Here is a 19,998-nt window from a genome sequence, read left to right as displayed (position 1 = left end):
GTAGCAACGAAAATGACAGCAACAGTAGAATCCTTCCTATCCCCCAACAGAACATTTTGCATTTTGGTCAATTCAAAAGAGAATTTAAAAAATCATTGTTTCAAAATGGAAGGAAATAAATGTGAAGCATTACTTTTCAAAGTGTAATTTTTTCTTTAGAGGATATGTGACTTCCTAAGCCCCACCTATTACTGGGCGAAGGTCACAAGATCTTAAAGACCAGAAAGCACTGGCAATGGCTAAGTAACAAAGGTGTAGCGTTTCATTTACAAGATACCAGGAAGCAAGACATTGCATACCGTATTCTCCATCAGCCCCCCACAATGTCTTTTTGCTTTGCCATAAATATCGCTGTGTATGACATTCAAATGCGACACTATTATTGAATTGTAAGCAGTTTAGATAGCAGAAATTTTGCTGGGAAACACTCAGATATGGACAATTAAATTCAAGCATGTGGCTGTGGTTCATTTTTTGAGTTCAGAGGGGCCCGATTTGATTTAGCTTGGTTGAGGGTATCAACAAGGAGACAGATGACATTGAGTCTGGTCAAGCCATGGTACTTGACATGAATCACAAGGCTGTGACCTGCTCAGACCTGCCAGGAAGTCCTGGCTGCTCTCTGCTGCACGGTCTGCAGGGTGGTTTGCGTAAAATAGCCCTGGTTTTCTAAACATTTCACCGCATTTATTTCACTTTTATGTTGTGTTAGGATGCTCGAGAATTCAGTTACTGAAGTACTGAAATCATATATTGCAGGAATAATTTGCCAGTTCAGTGATTCCCATTATATTATATACACTGTGTGTGTGTTCACACACACACACATATATACACACACACACTTATATATTTTTATTTGTAAGAAACTTGAACTGCATGAAACAGTACTTTGCAGGAATCAATAATCAAGTCCACAAATAGAGTTTAGCGATACACCAAAGAGAAGACAAAAAGCCCTACTTGGACAAGAAGATCCCGCTTAGCAATATATGAAGTAGATTTAGAACCCTGGATGCACTAGTCTGACGTGCTCCACGAGGGATCTGTATCAACACTTTCGGGGTTCTTGTAAAGAACGTGGCAACTGGGCCAGCTAGTTTAGCTTAGCTAAGATTCCAGAACTAATGGGAACGAAAAGAACCAAGCAGATCAATTTGGGTGTATAATTGCTATGAAACAACTCTTTTTCCTCTTTAAGAAAAAAACACTTAAAGTGTACTTCAGAATAAATTTCCTTATATTCAGTAACATGCTTTTTTTGTGCTGAATTGGCATTTGACTTTTTGTATTAAAATGGGTTTATCCAATGGGTCAGTAAACAGGCAGCTTCTTTCACATCTGGGTGATAAAAAACATTTTTTATCATCACCAGAAATCACTCTACCCTTGCCTTATCCCCCTCCTAAGGTTTGTGGGTTGATGTGTGCATTTGGTCATTGCTGTTGACAAAACCTCATTCTACAAGGCCTGCTCCGGCACACGCTTGTGAAAAATCACTGACTGTCTTTGCTGGTACTGCTGCTTGCGTCTCTTCCTTTTGTCACACTGGCACAGTAGCAGCATCTTGAAAGTGGTTCTGAATGTTTTGTTGCACAGGGCATAGCACACGGGGTTCACGGTGCTGTTGATGTAGCACAGCCAGTAGCCCAGATTCCAATAGGTTTTGGGTATACAGCTGTCACAGAAGGTGTTCACCAGGACCATGATGTTGTAGGGGGTCCAGGTGATGATGAAGGCGAGCAGGATGGCACTGAGGGTCTGGGCTGCCTTCTTCTCCTTGATGAGTGACATCCGCTTCCGCTTAGTGATCTGACTTCTGGTCTTCAGAGCAAACCTTTTGGCCAGAGTGGCTTCCTTGAAGGACAGAGGTAGAGTGGCCATGGTCTTACCCACTGAGGAGGTGACATCAGAGGCTTTGGCTGTGTCCACTGCTGACTCTAACTGGATGGGAAGCTTGGAGAAGCTTTTTTGAAAACTGCCACCATCATCCATGCTCTCCTGGGCCTGCAGCTTACTGGCTTTCCTCTCTAAGGCCATTGTCCCCAGCTCCTCGTTGGGGACCTGCAGGTTGTCTGACGAGGGTAACTTGGTGGAGTTGAGGATGGTGCTGTGACCTGGAAGCTTGAGCACAATGGAGTAGATAGCTCTTGTCTCTGAGCCTATGTCCTCCTCGTCAGAGGATGCAGAGTTTTCCAGGGACGCGGCAGCATCGTTGTTATTCCAGCTGTCACTGCTGCTTTGGTCTTGGTCCACCTGCTCAGTACTGGGCTTCCAGTTCCTTGCTGTGAACCAGAAGTGGCAGCGGCCATACTTCCTCCTGGTAGAGCGTTTCAAGCTTTGCTGTTGAAGCTCATAGCTGCTGCAGCTTCGAGAACTGCCTGTGGGGTGGACAAAGTTTTCTGCCTCTGCTTCTGTCCCAGAGGCTTGCAGCCCAGCAAGCTCTTTGGTACGTTTCTCAGTTTCCTTATAGATCCTCCAGTATAAAATAGTCATAATGGTGACAGGCATATAAAAGGCAGCAATGGCCGTGCCAAAGGTGATGGTGGGCTCGCTGAGGAACTGGATGAAACACTCCCCTTGGGGCACAGTTCTCTTCCCAACAAAGTATTGCCAGAACAAGATGGCAGGAGCCCAAAGGACAAAGGAGATGACCCAAGCCAGGCCTATCATCACACCAGCTCTTTTTGTTGTTCGTTTGGCCCGGTACGTGAGTGGCCTTGTGATGGAAAAGTACCTGTCAAAGCTAATTACCAGAAGATTCATGACTGAGGCATTGCTAGCCACATAGTCAATGGAAAGCCAGAGGTCACAGGCCAAGTTTCCTAAAGCCCATCGGTTCATGATAATGTAAGTAGTAAACAGATTCATTGAAATGACCCCAATAATCAGATCTGCACAGGCCAGGCTTAGGAGGAAGTAGTTATTGACTGTCTTCAGTTGCTTGTTGACCTTAAATGCCACTATCACTAGGACGTTGCCGATGATGGTCACCAGAGCCAGGATGCCGGTTAAGAACGCAATAAAGACCACTTGCCAGAGGGTATGACCTCCCAGAGGATCACTGGTGGTGTCGTTTGGAGAAGAGAAATCCCCAGCTGTTTGAGAAATGTTGTAGCTGCCAAAATGAGTGATGATTCCTGGGGGCGGCCCTGTATCTGAGGAGCCACGCGTCCAGGAAGAGCTGATGTTCAGGAAGAAAGGCGAGCGTGTGTCGTTGTTGTGCAAGGTCATTGTGACTCTCTGACATAGTCTGGGGAGAAAAGAGAAAAGATGGAGTTACGAAAATTTCTGCCTTCATTTGCCTTATTCTTTGCATTGTATACTTTAAAAAACATAGAAGCCCTACTATAAGGTTCTGCTTCTCAGAAAGGCCAAAACATAAAATTCATTCTCTTATTTCGAAGGTGAGGAATTTAGGACAGGCAGAGACTGATTTATTCAAGGTAGCACGATTAGCTAGTGGCATGCACTGAACGTTGTGCTTTCCCCCTGCCCTCCATTTTCCACATTTCTAAATATATCCCACATATACGTCCACATAATGCTGCTATCAGACAAAATCTTCCTTTCCTCTCTTATTTTAAAGAGAAAGGAGAAAATATTAGATGCTTATATGATACTTAGCCAGCATAGTTTTATCATCAGGCTACTTTATTCATTTGCATCTTAATCATGTGGGCATGTACCTATCCCAGGCTTCAAACGTAAGTGACTTTAAGGCAATACATCTATTTAAGCCTCATTGGAATGAAGAATATCAAAACCCCGGACTGCGGACCGGTACCGGTCCATGGCCTCTTAGGAACCAGGCTGCACAGCAGGAGGTGAGAGGTGGGCGAGCAAGTGAAGCTTCATCTGGATTTGTAGCTGCACCCCAGCGCTGGCATCACCACCTCAGCAACACCTCAGAACCTCAGGCATTAGATTCTCGTAGGAGCACCGTTCCCTGGCATCAAAAAGGTTGGGGATCGCTGCCTAGATCCATCCATGTTGTTGCAAAAGGTAAGATTTCATTCTTTTTTATGGTCAAGTAATATTCCATTGTATATATGTACAACTTCTTCTTTAACCAATTATATACTGATGGACACTTATGTTACTTCCATATCTTGGCTATTGTAAATAATGCTGCAATGAACATAGAACATATCTTTTCAAATCAGTGTTTTGGATTTCTTTGGATAAAACCCATAAGTGGAATTGCTGGGTCATAAAGTAGTTCTATTTTTGATTTTTTGAAGAATCTCCATACTGTTTTCTATAGTGGCTGCATCAGTTTGCAATCCCACCAGCAGTGCATGAGAGTTCCCTTTTCTCCACATCCTCTTCATTGTTGATTTATTGATGATAGCCATTCTGACAGGTGTGAGGTCACATCTCATTGTGGTTTTAATTCGTACTTCTCTGATGTTTGGTGACATTGAGCATTGTTTCATATGCCTAATGGCCAGCTGTCCTTTTTGGGAAAATGTCTATTCAGGTTCTCTACTCATTTTTTAATTTGTTTATTTTTTGGTGTTAAGTTGTATGAATTCTTTATAAATTTTGGATATCAACCCATTATCAGATATATCACTAGCAAATCTTTTCTCTAGGGTGTCTTTTTGTTTCATTGATGTTTTCTTTTGCTGTGCAAAACCTTTTTAGTTTGATGAAGTCCTATATGTTTATTTACTTATTTTTGTTTCCCTTGCCTGAGGAGATATAGTAGAAAAAATATTTCTAAGAGCAATGTCAAAGAGTTTACTGCCTTCGTTTTCTTCTAGGAGTTTTATCTCCTTGGGTCTTACATTTAAGTCTTTAATCCATTTTGAGTTTTCTCTTACATATAGTATAAAAAAGTGGTCTAGTTTTATTTTTTTGCATATATCTGTCCATTTATTGAATAGACTGTATTTACCCCACTGTATATTCTTGCCTCCTTTGTCATATTAATTTACTATACAGGTATGGGTTTATTTCTGGCACTCTATTCTGTTCCGTTGATCTGTTTCTGTTTTAATGGCCTAATATGTAGTCTACTCTGGAAAATATTCTACGTGTGCTTGAAAAAATTAATATTCTGCTGCTTTGGGGTGAAATGTCCTAAAAATATTAAGTCACTGGTCTAAGGTATCATTTAAATTCACTGTTTCCTTGTTGATTTGCCATCTAGATGATTTATCCATTGATGTCAATGGGGTGAGAAAGCCCCTATCGTTACTGTAGTACTACTGATTTCCTCTTTTTATGTCTGTCAAAATTTACTTTAGATATTTAGGTGCTCTTACTTTGGGTGCAGCCCTTGTTTGAAAGGTTATTTTTCTTTGATATAAGTATTGCTACTGTTTTTTTTTTTTTTTTCGGTTCCATTTGCATGAAATATCCTTTTCTATCCATTTACTTTCAGTCTGTGCTTATCTTTCGATCTGAAGTGAGTCTCTTGTAGGCATCATATGTACAGTTCTTGTTTTCTTAATCTATTCGGCCATCCTGTGTCTTCTGATTGGAGCATTTAGTCCATTTATATTTAAAGTAATTATTTATAGGTTTTCAGTTATTGTCATCTTATTGTTTTCTGATTGTTTTGCAGTCCTCTGTTTTTTTCTTATTCTCTTGCTTTCTTTTCTTGTATGTCGATAACTTTCTATAGTGTTGTGTTTGGATTCCTTTCTCTTTATTTCTTGTATAGCTCTTGTTGATTTTTGGCTTGTGGTTACCATGTGCTTCCTATATACCAAACTATATTTATAACAGTCTATTTTAAGCTGATGGTTGTTTAAGTTTAAACACATTCTAAAATCACTACTAGTATTACTCACTTCCTCCATATTTATGTTTATGTCATTATGTTCTGCTTCTTTTGTGTGTGTATGTTTGTGTGTATCCCTTAATTTATTGTTATAATTACACATGATCTTCCTTTTTTTGCCTTTTAGCCTTTGTACTAGTTGATTGAGCCACTGCTTTTGCTGGCTTTGTCAGCGAGAATTGTTTTTCTACCCTAATTTTCTTATTTATATTTCTTATTTTTCATTTTGTAATTAAAGAAATGCCTTTAACATGTCTTGAAATAATGGTTTAGTGGTGATGAACTCTTTCTGTCTTTTCTTGTTTGGGAAATTCTTCACCTCTCCTTCAATTCTAAATTATAGCCTTGCTGGGTGATCTTGGTTGTAGGTCTTTGCTTTTCATCACTTTGACTTTTTTGTGCCAATCCCTTTTGGCCCGCAAAGCTTCTGTTGAGAAATCAGCTGACAATCCTAGGGGAGCTCCCCTGCATTGTACTGCTTTTATCTTACTACTTTTAAGGTTTCTCTTTGTCTTTAACTTTTGCATTTTGATGTGTCTTGGTATGATTGGGTTCATCTTGTTTTGGACACTCTGTGCTTTCTGGATTTGTAAATCTATTTCCATCAGCAGGTTAAGGAAGTTATCAGTTATTATTTCTTCAAATAGGTTTTCAACCCTTTGCTCTCTCTTCTCCTTCTGCTACCCACATGATTTGATGTTGTCCCAGAGGTCCCTTAAACTATCTTCACTTTTTAAAATTCTTTTTTCTTTTTGTTGTTCTAACTGAGTGTTGTCTTCCATATTGCTGATTCAATACTCTGCTTCATTTCATCCGTTGATTCCCTTTAATGTATTCTTCACTTCAATTATTTTTAAGTTTTTGTCTCTTTGTTGAAGCTCTCACTGAGTTCATTTATTCTTCCCCTAAGTTCATTGAGCATCCTTATAATCAGTGTTTTGAACTCTGTATTTCGTTGATTGCTTGTCTCCATTTCATTTAGTTCTTTTTCTAGAGTTTTCATCTGTTCTTTCATCTGTGACATGTTTATTTCACTCCTTATTTTGGCTGACTCCCTGTATTTCTTTCTATGTATTAGGTAGATCTGCTATGTCTCCCAGACTTGGTGGCCTTATGTAGTAGGTGTCCTGTGGGGCCCAGTAACACAGTCTCCCTGATTACCTGAGCCAGGTGCTCCAAGTGTCCCTTGTGTGGTTTGTGTGTGCCCTCCTGTTGTAGTTGAGCCTTGATTGCTGTTGTCATATCAGTGGATAGGGTTGACCCTTAGGCTAACTGGTCATGAGGTCTAGTCATGATTACAATGGATGAGCTGTTGTGTGGGGGCTGACCCCACAGAATGGGAGTCACTTTTATAGGGCTCTGATGCCAGCTGAGTCGGCCCTTCTGGTGCATCATTTGTGGAGCTGGCTGGATGGTGCTCTGTTGTGGTCTGAAGCTGGCCACTGGGTGTTTTGATTCTGGGGCCTCTTGGGAGGGGCTCTGGTGCAGGCCAAAGTCAGCCACCATTGGTGCCCAGCTTTGGGCCACCTACTGGAAGCTAGAAAGTGATATGTGGGTGAGTGTCTTTTGTGCTGGGCTTGGAGGCACTCGGGAGAGGATGTGTTGTGATCTGAGACATGCTGCCAGTAGTGCTGGGCCTGGGACCTTTTCGTGGGCACGACAATTTGAGCTGACAGGTTGGTGGCCACTTAGTTGATGTTATGTTCCAAGCCAACATTGTCCTCAGCTTATGCCAGGCCTGAGACCACTGATGGGAGCTACAGTGCAAGTTGAGACCAGTTGCCACTTGTACTGGGATTGGGGACACTTAGCAAGAGGTATAGGGCATGCTGAGGTCAGCTGCTTCTTGTATGGGGATTTTGAGCCTTTGAGAGATTTTAGGCAAGTGCACACAAGCTGAGGCAGACTGCTTGTGTGAAAAAGCCACTGGATGCAGCTCAAGGCTGGTGTACGTGTTGGATGAAACTGAGTCAGCGAAAATCACCAGAGCAGGGCAAATGGAGTTAGCTAGGTTAATGGAGAGATCTGATTTGGTGCCTGCTTGTGCTTGCTGGCTGAGTGGGCTGAGGACTCAACAAAGGAGCAATAATGCCTGACAGCGCTTCTTTCCTAGAGAGATTTGCGCCTCCAGCCCTTGCCCTAAAGCTAGTCAATTCAGTTCCTCCCAGTGTACTCCTGGCATTTTTCAAGCTGTTGCCTCTGTGCTGGAGCCCAAAGCAAGTAAGTCTATCTGAGGGCCCTTTAAGGCATGCAGAATCCAGGTCTCCAGCTTCCTTCTGTGTTACTTGAACACAATCCTCATTGTTTTTCGCAGCCAGATATTTTGGAACTCTTCTCGGCACTGGTGCACAAGACTGCAGAGCCACATGTGGGCCTGACACTCTCACTCCTCAGGGAGAACATTGGCAGCTGAATTATCTCTCCTGATTCTTAACTGATGCACTGTGGGTGAGGGACCTGCCTGTTCCATGTCTCAGGCCCTCCTATCAGTCTCATTGTCCCTTCTTCTTTATACCCTTAGTTGTTCTTCTGTTCAGCTCGTCTTCAGATGGTTCTCTAAGGGTTTTGTTCCATGATTTAGTTCTAATTTTGATGTAGTCATGAGAGGAAGCAAGCACAGTTTCTACTTACTTTACCATCTTGACTGTAAGTCCCCTAGTACATAGATATCTTCAGTGATGAAAAAATATTTTAACACCACACACATTTGCATATAATTAGTTATAAAACTGCAATTAGTTCTTTCAAACACTTGTTACCAAATATATAAATAACTAAGAATCATTACAACTAATGGATCACCAGTAAGACCCTCAGGCTGTCATGGAAAGTCTTGGCTAAGTCCTATTCCATCCTCTGGGAGCCTCCATGGTTGTACTTCCAAGATACAACTGGTCCAGAAAGCCTCACACTGTCAATCACTGTGGGCTTTATTCAGCAAATCAGTCCTCACAAAGGATGAATTCGATGTTTGATCATTGTAGCAAAAATCTATTGAAGACACTTACTTTGAGTTTAGGCTCTTGGTTAAAAAAATGTTCAACTCTAAACTTTTACATGCAAATATGTATGCACATGCATATGGCCAGAGTTCTGAATCGAGGCTTTAGATATTGCATATCAGAGCACCTCTCAAAGGACTGCAGTCAGATTCACACAGAACATTTTGGAATAACCTTAGGGTATAGCAGAAATACATTATAATATATTTTATTATGAAATCTTTCCATTATAATGATTTTATTATGAAACTGTGGCTTAAGCTGAAATAATGAAGTGTCATCAAAGGCAGGGAGGGCAGTAGGGACCCTGGGGCCGCACTCCTCAGGGTTTGGTCTCTGCTCGTCCTCTTCCTCACTCGATGGCCTGGGTAAGTTACTTAATTTCCCCATGGATCCACTTGGTTTGACCACTTCCTGAGAGTGAAATTTTGCGTATTATTTAACCTCTTGAGTTCCAGTTTCCTCATGGAAAAAATAGAAACAAAACATGCTACATAATGGAATAAATTCTTGATAATTTCAACTTAGAATTCAATAGTAAGTGGTCAAAAAAACTATTTCTCATCAAAATGTTTTAATATACAAAGTATTTAGACCAGAGCCTGGCACGTAGTATGTGCAACATAAGTGTATGTCTGCTATTATTATTTTATTATTTTTTTAATTGAAAAATGATCTCACTTTGCTTGTCTATCAGGATTCTCAGAACTCAATTCAGTACAATAATAAATGACAGTACAGAAGTTTTATCACATGCTTCCCTTTTTCCTGCACCAGACCCTTGATAATTTTCTAAATGCTCTGAAAAGCTTTTGTATTCCCAACATCTTTAACTTCGGAGTTTCCTGGACATTGTAGCTAAGTTTCCCGAAACCGTCGACTATTTGGGTTTTACTACAGACCATCTTACATTCCTCCCTTCCTCCTACTCTCTCTCTCCATCCCAGCCCCCGATGTGCTCTGAACCTCATATAACCTTCTACAACACATTTTATAATTCTTGAAACATTTTGTAAGTCTCTGCTCTCGTGTTTCATTGAATCTATCATGTTTTGCAGACTTATTTCCATTACTTATACCATGCTGATTTTATTATACATAAATATAATGGCCAATAAAGCCAGTGCTTTATTTTGTGCTGATGACACATCTGTCTTCTTTTATCTTTTTTTCTTCTTGTCAACATTGTGCATTATGAATGTCTGTTATTTGTTTTACCATTAGCCATTCTTTTGGAAATGGCCTGCCATCCATAGTATGTACTCGTGAATGGGCATCAATCACATGGTCCTGACTTCTGTACTTCAGCAATGGGCCTGAAGAATGCTCAAATAGGAGCAGCAAGAGTAAATTTGGGGAGCTGATACGGATGCCGGGAAGAAAGGGATTCTTAGGTGTCAGTGACCTATTTATATTCACATGGAAAATCTGAGAGGCAAGTAAACATAGAGATGGGGGCAAATGTGGGGAATAGAGACAGATGAGCATGATGTCCTCTCAAACCTGGATCTAGCCACTTCTGAAGTCAGCTCCTCCTTCTGATCTTGCCAGTTATGTGGGCTAACCGTTTTCTTTGTTGCCGGGCTTCCTGAGACTTGTTATTTTCACATGCAGCTGAAAGGGTCCTGATTAACAGAACTGTCATCATTGACATTCACACTTCTCATTGAATCACTACTAGCCTTAAGTCGTTATGATAGTGCCTGAATTCAGTGTCAGGACTCTGCTCTGACCCGCTAGATCAGGTAGGAACATGAATAAATCATTTTAAAAAGCACAATGATTTTTAGGCAATGTGAAATTGCTCCCTGCTGATAATCACATCATGCTTGTGCAAATTCAATAGCAACTTAATTTGCTCAGTTGACCAGTTGACTAATCTTAGTGAAGAATGCAAGTAAGAATTTTGGAAATATGACAAAGACCGATTCTTCTCTTTAGTTCATTTCATCCTGTGAATCTTAAGAGCATCATAAGTCATATTCCAATCCAATCATGCTTTGTTGGAAGACAGAATATAAAAGAAACCGGAACTGAGGAAAGACACCTCCAGATTGGACTAGCTCTCTAGATTGCATTCATTCTGACATACTTAGTGTCTAGGGGCTTTCTGACTAATTATTAGAAAACCTTTGAGTAACAAACCATCAAGCAGGTATATTTGACCTGAATATGTTGGCATATCTACCAATGGCCATTGTTTTTCTTATAATTCAACATCGATTCAATATCTAATAAACCTTGAAAGTTTCAGTATGTGCTTTTTCTTATTTTTAACATGTTCTAATCTCTGTCCATCATACAATGGATATACATTATAAATTGAGCAAAAAAAAAATAATGTTACAAAAGAACCATTAAAGGAGAATAGCCTGTAGTTACTCACTCATCCATCTTATACAACATCCAAAGGACAATAATTTATAACTTAATAGTTAATATCCATTCGTTCACTTCAGATGACTACACTCAAGTTTTCTTCTAATATCTTCGTACGTGAAAACAACAACAAAAAGAACAGAAATCTAGTAGATGAACATGCCATTGAAGAAAAGAATGCTTTCTGGATAAGAAGTGGAAATTATGAGCACAACACATTACAAAAACCCATTATGACATAGCTATGAGGGGGAAATGTCCAGGAAGTCATGGGTATTCATCTGATGCTACGATACAATGAAATACATTAATATTACTTCTATTAATAAATGTGATGCTCTTATCATCAGTAATAACTTTTCATTGGAAAGCAGCAAAACACAGTTGAGAAACCATAGGCTTTAGAATCTGGATGATCTGGGTTTGATTTCTGGGTTGGCAGAAAAGGAGTATAAACATGGCAAATTGCCTGACTTCTTTGAGACCACATTTCTTCATCCATAAAACTATATTAGCTATATGGAACCACAAAGAACCCCAAGTAGCCAAAACAATCTTTAGAAAGAAAAATAAAGCTAGCGGTATCACATCCCCTGATTTCAAAACATATTACAAAGCTAGGGTAATTAAAAGAGTATGGCACTGGCCTAAAGATAGACCTACGTACCAGTGTAACTGAACAGAGAGCCTGAACTACATCCATGTGGTGAATTGATCTCTGACAGGGGTTCCAAGAATACATAATGGGAAAAGGATGGCCTCTTCAACAAATATGTTGGAAAAACTGGATATCCAAATGCAAAAGAATGAGATTGGACCCTTGTCTTACACCATATATGAAAATCAATTCCAAATGAATTAAAGACTTAAAAAGATAAGACATGAAATTTCAAACTCCTAGAAGAAAACATAGAAAATAAGCTTCATGACATCAGTCTTGGCAATGATTTCATAGATGTGGCACCAAAATCACAGGCAAAAAAAAGCAAAAATAGATATGTGGGACTATATCAAACTAAAAAGCTTCTGCTCAGCAAAGAAAACAATCGACAGAGTGAAAAGGCAATCTACGGAATGGGAGAAAATATCTGCAAACCAAACATCTAATTAGGATTTAATTTCCAAAATACATAAGAAACTTCTACAACTCAATAGCAAAACAAAACAAAACAAACAAATAAACAAAAAATAACTCCATTAAAATATAAGCAAAAGACTTGAATAGACATTTCTTAAAGAGGACATACCAATGACCTACAGGCACATGAAAAGTTGCTCGACATCACTAATCATCAGAGCAATGCAAATCAAAACCAAAACGAGATATCAGCTCACACCTGTTAAAATGGCTATTGTCAAAAAAAAAAAAAAAAAAAGACATCAAATGTTGGTGAAGATGTGGAGAAACTGGAATCCTTATACAGTGTTAATGAGAAGACAAAATGGTGCAGCCGCTATGCAAAAAAACTATAAGCTCCTCAAAAAATAAATCACAAAACCATCATATGACCCAGCAATCCCACTGTTAGGTATTTATCTAAAAGAAGTGAAGCCAGCATCTTGAAGAAATAGTAACACTTCCATGTTCATTCCAGCACTATTCACAATAGCTAAAATATGAAAACAAACTAAATATCTATGGATATTTATGGATCTCTAGATAAATGGATGAAGAAAATACAGTATGTATATACAATTGAATAATATTCAGCCTTACAAAAGAGAAGGAAATCCTATGATATGTGACAACATGGATGAACCTTGAGGACATTATGCAAGTGAAACCACAAGACAAATTACTCACTTACATGTGGTATCTAAAATAGAATGCATAGAAGCAGAGAGTAGATTGGTGGTTGCCAGGGGTCGAGGGGTGGGAGGAGTGGGGAACGAGGAGCCACTATTCGATGGACATAGAGTCATACCAGATTAGTAAGTGCTGCATAATAATACTGTAGTGTACACTCAAAATGCTGTTAGGAAGGTAGATCTCATGTTGTGTCCTTATCATAGTAAAAACAAACAAGCAAGCAAGCAAGCAAACCAGAACACCACCATCTACTCTCTGTGTGTTACAGAGATGGTAAGAAACATGGCAGTGTGGTGGCTAATACTTTGAAATATTAATTGATGTGCTGCCTCCCTGCCATCAATTCCAATTCTTGTGTACTCAGGGTTGGCTTATTACTGCAGAAATGCAGGGAAAAAGAAATCAGACCATGATCAATTTTTGCTTTTCAAAGTAGACTTTATATTCTCTGGGAGACACAGCTTTAGAGATAAGTCGTTGATCAAGGAGGAATGGTATACTGGCCTAAACATTAGGCAAATAAAAAAGACCCACCCTCGTCTCACTGAGACTAAATAAATTGATTCAAATACTACAAAAATGTGATTTAGCAGTATCGGTTACACCATGAGTCAGCAATTTAATCTCTGGGTGTCTGTCCTTTAGAGACTCTTACATACGTATGTACACAAGGAGAGAGGCATAAGGAGGTTTGCAGAAGCACCTGTTGCCATGACAAAAATGAAGAAAACTGAAAGACCATCAGTTTGGGAAGGGGAAATAAAAAATCTGGGGACATAAAGGGGACTACTACAGTAGACAAAAGTAATCAACTTATATATGTATTAACATGGAAAGTTCTAAAAATACATCGTTAAGAAAAGCAAGTTGTGGGGTGATGAATAAACATGATTTGACTTAGGTAACAATAAAACTTATATAACGATAGTATATATCTTATGTAAATATTTGTGTATTTAAAGTGATCATAAAAGGGTAGAAAGTGTGCAAATTAGATATTAGCAGTTATGTCTTAGACGGGGAAGATGATTAAGACTGAGAGCGGTGGATAAGAGGACTTTAGCTTAATCTGTAATTTTCCTATTGAGAAAAAAATGAGTTTCCCAAGCCAGAGGGATGCGGGGAAGAGTTAAACAGAGAAGGTAGTGGTGATGGCCACAGAGAAGGGCTTGGAATCTTGACCTCCACCACTATGTTGGTTCTAAACGATGAGAGGGTCAGAGAAAAAAATGAGTCTGGTAATATTGATGATGCAAGATCGGAACATATCTGTGCCTCACGGCCTTCCTGGCTGGTGCCCAGAAGTGACAACTGCTTTGTTTACTGGGTCACTACGGCAGAAGCTTAGACAACCTACGTGCACTTGGAAGTGGATTCTTCCTCGGTGTTGCCTCCAGAGGGAACTTAGTCAGGTTGACACCTTTATTGCAGCTGTTTCAGAGCCTGGAGGGAACAAAGCTACCACCCAGAACAGTAAGAATAAAAATGGGTGTTGTTGTAAGCCGCTAAGTTTGTGGTAACTTGTTATGCGGAATGAGGCCTGAAAATGCAGATTTAAGTTGTTATACGAAACAAAATCCCTTATCTCGTTCATCTGAATATTGATGGATTGAAAAGATTATATACACTTTATATGTAAATCCTAATACATCATCTGACACGCAGTCGATCCGAGTTCTCCTGTTGGTCTTGGATTTGCGCTGCCCACTGACGCAGGGGCCTTCCTTCTCCCTTCGTTCTTCAGAGGGGACATCGCTGTCTCTGCAGAGCCCACTGTCTTCTCGTCACAGCTCAGGGGAGATGCATTTCTGGTGCTCCTCGATGTACTCAAGAAAGGTTGTATCCAGCTTTATCGAGCAAGAGAGGGTCCCTACGTGGCCAGAAAACAAGATCCTTTCGTCCCCATACTTTCACTTAGGCTCCTGGGCCCCACGCCAGATTCACGTCATTTAAAGGATCCTCACACTCAGGAGGCTCAACAGTCGAGTTCCCATTGGTGCACACTGTGACATCAGAGGTCACAGGCCTTTAATAAAAACATCTAATGATGCTTATTAGACATGAAAGGCACCTAATGTCTTTCTTCAGGTTTAGCTATAGTTGCATAAATAATATATAACTTCCTAAAAATCAGGGGTTCTAGGTGAGCCTCAAATGAAACAATGACAAACTTGGGTTAAACACTTCTGTTTAAGGTGCTTTTTCTGAGAAGAGGATATCATTTCTATGCTCAATGCTCTTTTCCTCATCCTGACTCAAAAGCCGTATGCTGCAGAGTTAGTATATTTTGAGTCCAGGGAGTTTATAGCCTATAGGCACTGAATCAATGTATGTTTGTGCAGAGGCCTAAGGGGAGACTTTTTCTTAACACTCAGGAGGAAACAGGTGGTGGGAACAGACGTTCCTGTAAGTCCTTTGACCTTAGCACTTTATAGGTAATCCCAGGAAGAATGCAGCCTGCAGAAGGGAAAATGGGGTGCAGGTAGGAACAGAATGGGGGCAGGGGTCTTCCTCTAGTTCCTCTCTGGGATCTAGATCAGGTGCCCGTCATGTCAGGTGGAGCTGAGGCCTGTGGGGGTTGGTAAAACATTCGGGGCGGTGCTACTGAAGTGCTGCAGGCTCCACACCTCATGTGAGGGGTACACAACAAAACATGACTACTGCTGGGTGACACAAGAGCCCTCAAGAGCATTCCTGGATTCTGGGAGGACAGCCCTCCCCTTCCACGTGGGTTGGCTACCCTGTATTTGTGTGTATGTGTGTACATTTAGGTGCTGTTTCTTGATTTCATCTTCAAGTGCATATTTTTCCAGACCATTTTCACTACATTACATTTAGAAGCATGTACAGAACCGATTCACTAAGACTTTCGAAATGTAAGTCAGGAGCCAGTTACTGGGCCAACATGAGAATAAAAAAAGAAAAGAAGTAGAATTGAATGGGATGTATCAGAACACATTTCACATAATGACAGTACGTACTGTGTCATAAAACTTTAAGATACACGCACACACCCCCACATACATGGTCATGGTGTAAAATGTGTTTTGTGCTGGGGGTCATGGTCGCCAATGTCTGAAAACAGCTAGTGAGTAGTTTGACATTTTTTATTAATACTGAAAATGAGAAAGTGAGTTATAGTTCATATATACAATGGAATATTACTCAACCATTAAAAAATGAAATCCTGCCATTTGCAACAACATGTATGGATCTAGAGGTTATCACACTGAGTGAAATAAGTCAGACAGAGAAAAATAAATACTATATGGGTTTACTTATATGTGAAATCTAGGAAACAAAAAAGAACAAACTAATCAAAAACAGACTCACAGCTATAGAGGACAATCTGGGGAACCAGAGGGATGGAGATGGCCACAGCAGGGGGGCTGGGCAGCTGGAAGAATGGGGTGAAGGGTTAAGGAAGTACAAATTAGTAGTCAATAGATGGTTACAGGAACAGGGAGCACGGCATAGGGAATGCAGTCAGCAGCCATGTATTGGCTAAGGAGAAAGCCAGAGGAAAGAAAGAACAATTAGGGGGATTGTTTTATAAACTACATAAATGTCTAACCAATGTACTGAATGCTTGAAACTATTAATAAAATAAAATTTAAGAAATTATTTAAACAATAAAATGAGAAAGTGAAACAGAATGTGAAGAAACAATTTGAGAATGCTAAGAAAAAATGAAGATTAGTTATGAGAAATTACTCCCTTTCCACTAGTTATGGAATAAATTTTTCTGGTATTTTAAAATTTAAAATTGTGCGTAAATATTCGATGTGAAAGTGCATGTGAAAGTGGTTAGAAAAACTTAAAGGCCAATCTAAACTAGAACTTTTTGTTGGTGATAAATTCCAAGGAGACAAACTCATTTTATTTCCTTCGAGCCATCCTGGCAGCACTCATCCTGAAGAAAGAATGGGGGCTTCTCATTTTCTGAACCTCCTGAACTAATTGAAAATGTGTAAGTTATTTTTTTTTATGAAAGTCTAAATTTACTCTACCTCTATTATTTCTATTTTAATCATGAAGTCCCCAGGGAAACATCCCCAAATCTCTTTGCAGTTTGCAACTGTGTTTTATTCTAAGACCAATTATTGGTGCTTCTTCCATATTCAGAGTCCAGCATGCATCGAAAGGGTTTGTTTGGGGTTTCTCTTTGAACTGCCTTCTTTGCTCAGTGTCTGCTTTCCATCATAATTCATTACAGTACTCAACAGTTAAAGTGAGTTTTCCAAGTCATCGTGGTCAGGTGAAGGCCAGGCCAGAGGCGGCCACTAGGTGGCAAAGCAGACTGGGAGGACAGCCTCTCCACTGGCAGGTGCCAAGGCGGCAGCCAGCTTCTCCAAAGTGGTGACAGGAGCTTCAGCTTAGTTCAGTCACGCAGTCCGTGGAGGGTCAACAAACTCTCCGCAATCCAATGTGTCTTTAAAGGGAATCAAACTTTTTCAGACTTGCATAATCAGAATTTAACTTGTGAGCTCTTGTTATTCGTTTCAAGCTGCAAGGAGGAAAGTTGTCCTAATATGGTGCAACTGCTCACACTGTGGACAGAACGTTCCAGAATGCCAGCACTGGAATAAAGTTCCATTTAAAAAAGAGAGGCTAGCTTTTAGAAAGTTAGTGTATCATGCTGCCTTCCTTGATTGCTGCCTTTCATAGGTTTTATTCAGTTTGACAAGAAAAGTAAAGGTTGTTTGGAAAAGTACTCACACCAGCACTGCTTATCACAACAGAAATAACAGGGATTTGCCTCAGAAACAAGAGTAAATTGGACTAATGATTATCTGTGTTAGCACTCTAAAGCCTAAAACCTTTCGTTATTAGCATTTCTAGCGAAATGGCAAGAAGTAAAAAGCAAACGGTAAGCAGTTCTTTTTATCCATTTGCAAGGCAGGGGCTCTGGATTATGTTCTCCTGCAAACTTTACGATCAACTATTTAGTTATTATTTTTTCAACATTCTGAAAATTTATGGTTATTTATTTTGAAGACTATGTTTTTGTAATGAAGGATCAGAAACGATTCGTTTAAAATGTTATTAGAGCTAATAGACTTGTAGAAATAATTCTGATTAAAAATCTAGTGAAAACAGTCATTTGGACTAAGTATTTTTAACATGCCAATTTAGGTACTGAAAAGATGCCTGGTGAAGAAAGTTCTTTGCCTTGATATTTATGTTTTATGATTACTGTGAGTTAAACTATTTACGATTTTTTTCAAGGCTCACATTTATCAGAGTATTTAAGTTTAATTCCTTTTTTATATCTGGACGTGCTCCTTTTATCTCATTTCCTTTTAAACTTAAGCCTATTTGCACTCCCCCAAGGTGCTCTTGCACAGAAGACTGTATATTTGCAAAGAAGGTAGAAGTGCTGTGGGAGACACGCAGGCAAGAAAAGTAACAGTGGCCGTTCCCGGGAGCGCTGGGGTCGCAAAACATACTGACTCCGCCAAGTGGGCAAATGGCCTGAGCATGCTAATCCTCTGTCCTCATCCACAAAATGAGCATCATCATACTTGAGGATCAGACAGAATGTATAGAAAGCACTCAGGATAGCCAGAGAAGTTTTTTAAAAATGGTAAGACTAATTTAACAATTTTCTATGCTTATTTGACTTATAGATGATCTCCTTCAAGGCTAACAAGAGCTAACACTAGTTGAGTATAAAACATTTGCTGGGTTGAGTTCTCAACACAGGGCGACTTTGCCCTGAGGGGACATTTGGCAATGTTTGGAGACATTTTTCTTACCACAATTTGTGGAGAATGTGTTATTGCCATGTAGTGGGTAAAGGCCAGAGATGCTGATAACATCCTGCAAAGCACAGGACAGTGCCCTCCAACAAAGATCCAAGAGGTCGGTCGTGCTTAAGGTGAGAAACTTTAATGTAAAGATTGATATTCAGAGATCTAGAAACACGTTGTAGCATTCTGATTGCCAGGAAAATCTGGAAAATATCCTGGCATTTGCTAACCTGGCAAATTCTTAAGTCTCTTCGAGAATCATCTCACATTTAATTTTTCTGGAGATCACACTCTCCACCTTCCCTCTGCAGATGAATCTCATATTTATTTATTCAGGTCTTTAGTTGTTTTTTCATATAGTCAATTCCTGCAAGGCCTCCGACTGGAGACAGAGTTCCTGTTGACCTGGAACCCTCTGTGGACACCATCGACTGAACAAAATCTTGCAGCAAAAGGAGTAGTACGGATAATCTGCCTTTCTTGAGTCAGCGAGCAGGCAGCAAAGCAGAGGATATTTTGCAGGTCTTGAGGAATATAACTCTAGCTGCCAAGCAGTGAGGAGAAAACACAGCACCAAGCAGAGGGAGCAGCCTCTGGGAAGTCCACCCCTAAACGCGCACCGCACTCCGCTGGTCTCCCACAGTACACCGGAAGGCTCAAGCTTCTCCTCCTGAACTTTGAGATCTAGAACAGTTTCTTTGCCAGTGTAGACCCAGAATTACTGCCATTATTGGGAGTAACACAGTTACACTTTGGACTGGAGAATTTATTACAGAAGGGCTCAAGGAGATTAATTTGGAGAAAAGATAAAGGCACAGGAAGGCAGAAATAGAGGTTGCATTTGAGCAGTCACTTTAAGGCAGGGGTCCTCAACCCCCCGTCCGGGGACCAGTACCAGTCTGTGGCCTGTTAGGAACTGGGCCGCACAGCAGGAGGTGAGAGGCGGGCAAGTGAGCGAAGCTTCATCTGTATCTGCAGCCGCTCCCCAGTGCCAGCATCACTGCCTCAGCTCCGCCTCAGGTCATCAGGCATGAGATTCTCATCGGAGCCCTGGTATCCTGTGCCACAAAGGTTGGGGACCGCTGGTTTAAGGGAATGAGAGTAACAGGCCAGGGACTCCAGAGGTGGCTGTGGGGAAGGCTGAGACATTACACTGGGGTTTTCAACCTGACTTCACATATAGTGGCATCCATCTTGGACTGGCCCAAGAAAAAAAGGAATTCAGCGGCATCTACTTTCCAGGACAGGAAGGAGGTGTGG

At 40.4% G+C, this 19,998-nt stretch overlaps 1 protein-coding gene across 2 annotated transcripts in view; it reads right to left on the bottom strand.

The window, feature by feature from the left end:
* Window positions 1-840: 840 nt before the first annotated feature.
* The window catches only part of CHRM3 (cholinergic receptor muscarinic 3), a 468,838-nt gene continuing 449,680 nt past the window's right edge, over window positions 841-19,998 (bottom strand). For both annotated transcript variants that reach the window (XM_006920736.3, XM_015596229.2), the window contains exon 4: window positions 841-3,253. In XM_006920736.3, coding sequence (XP_006920798.1) covers window positions 1,462-3,234 — 1,773 coding nt within the window. In that variant the 5' untranslated portion in view covers window positions 3,235-3,253 and the 3' untranslated portion in view covers window positions 841-1,461. The remainder of the gene's footprint in view (window positions 3,254-19,998) is intronic.

Source organism: Pteropus alecto, unplaced genomic scaffold (assembly GCF_000325575.1).
Source record: "Pteropus alecto unplaced genomic scaffold, ASM32557v1 scaffold189, whole genome shotgun sequence".
Classification (NCBI taxonomy): Eukaryota; Metazoa; Chordata; class Mammalia; order Chiroptera; family Pteropodidae; genus Pteropus; species Pteropus alecto.
The sequence above is the reverse complement of the archived record's forward strand: the minus strand, read 5'-3'. Positions and strand labels throughout refer to the sequence as shown.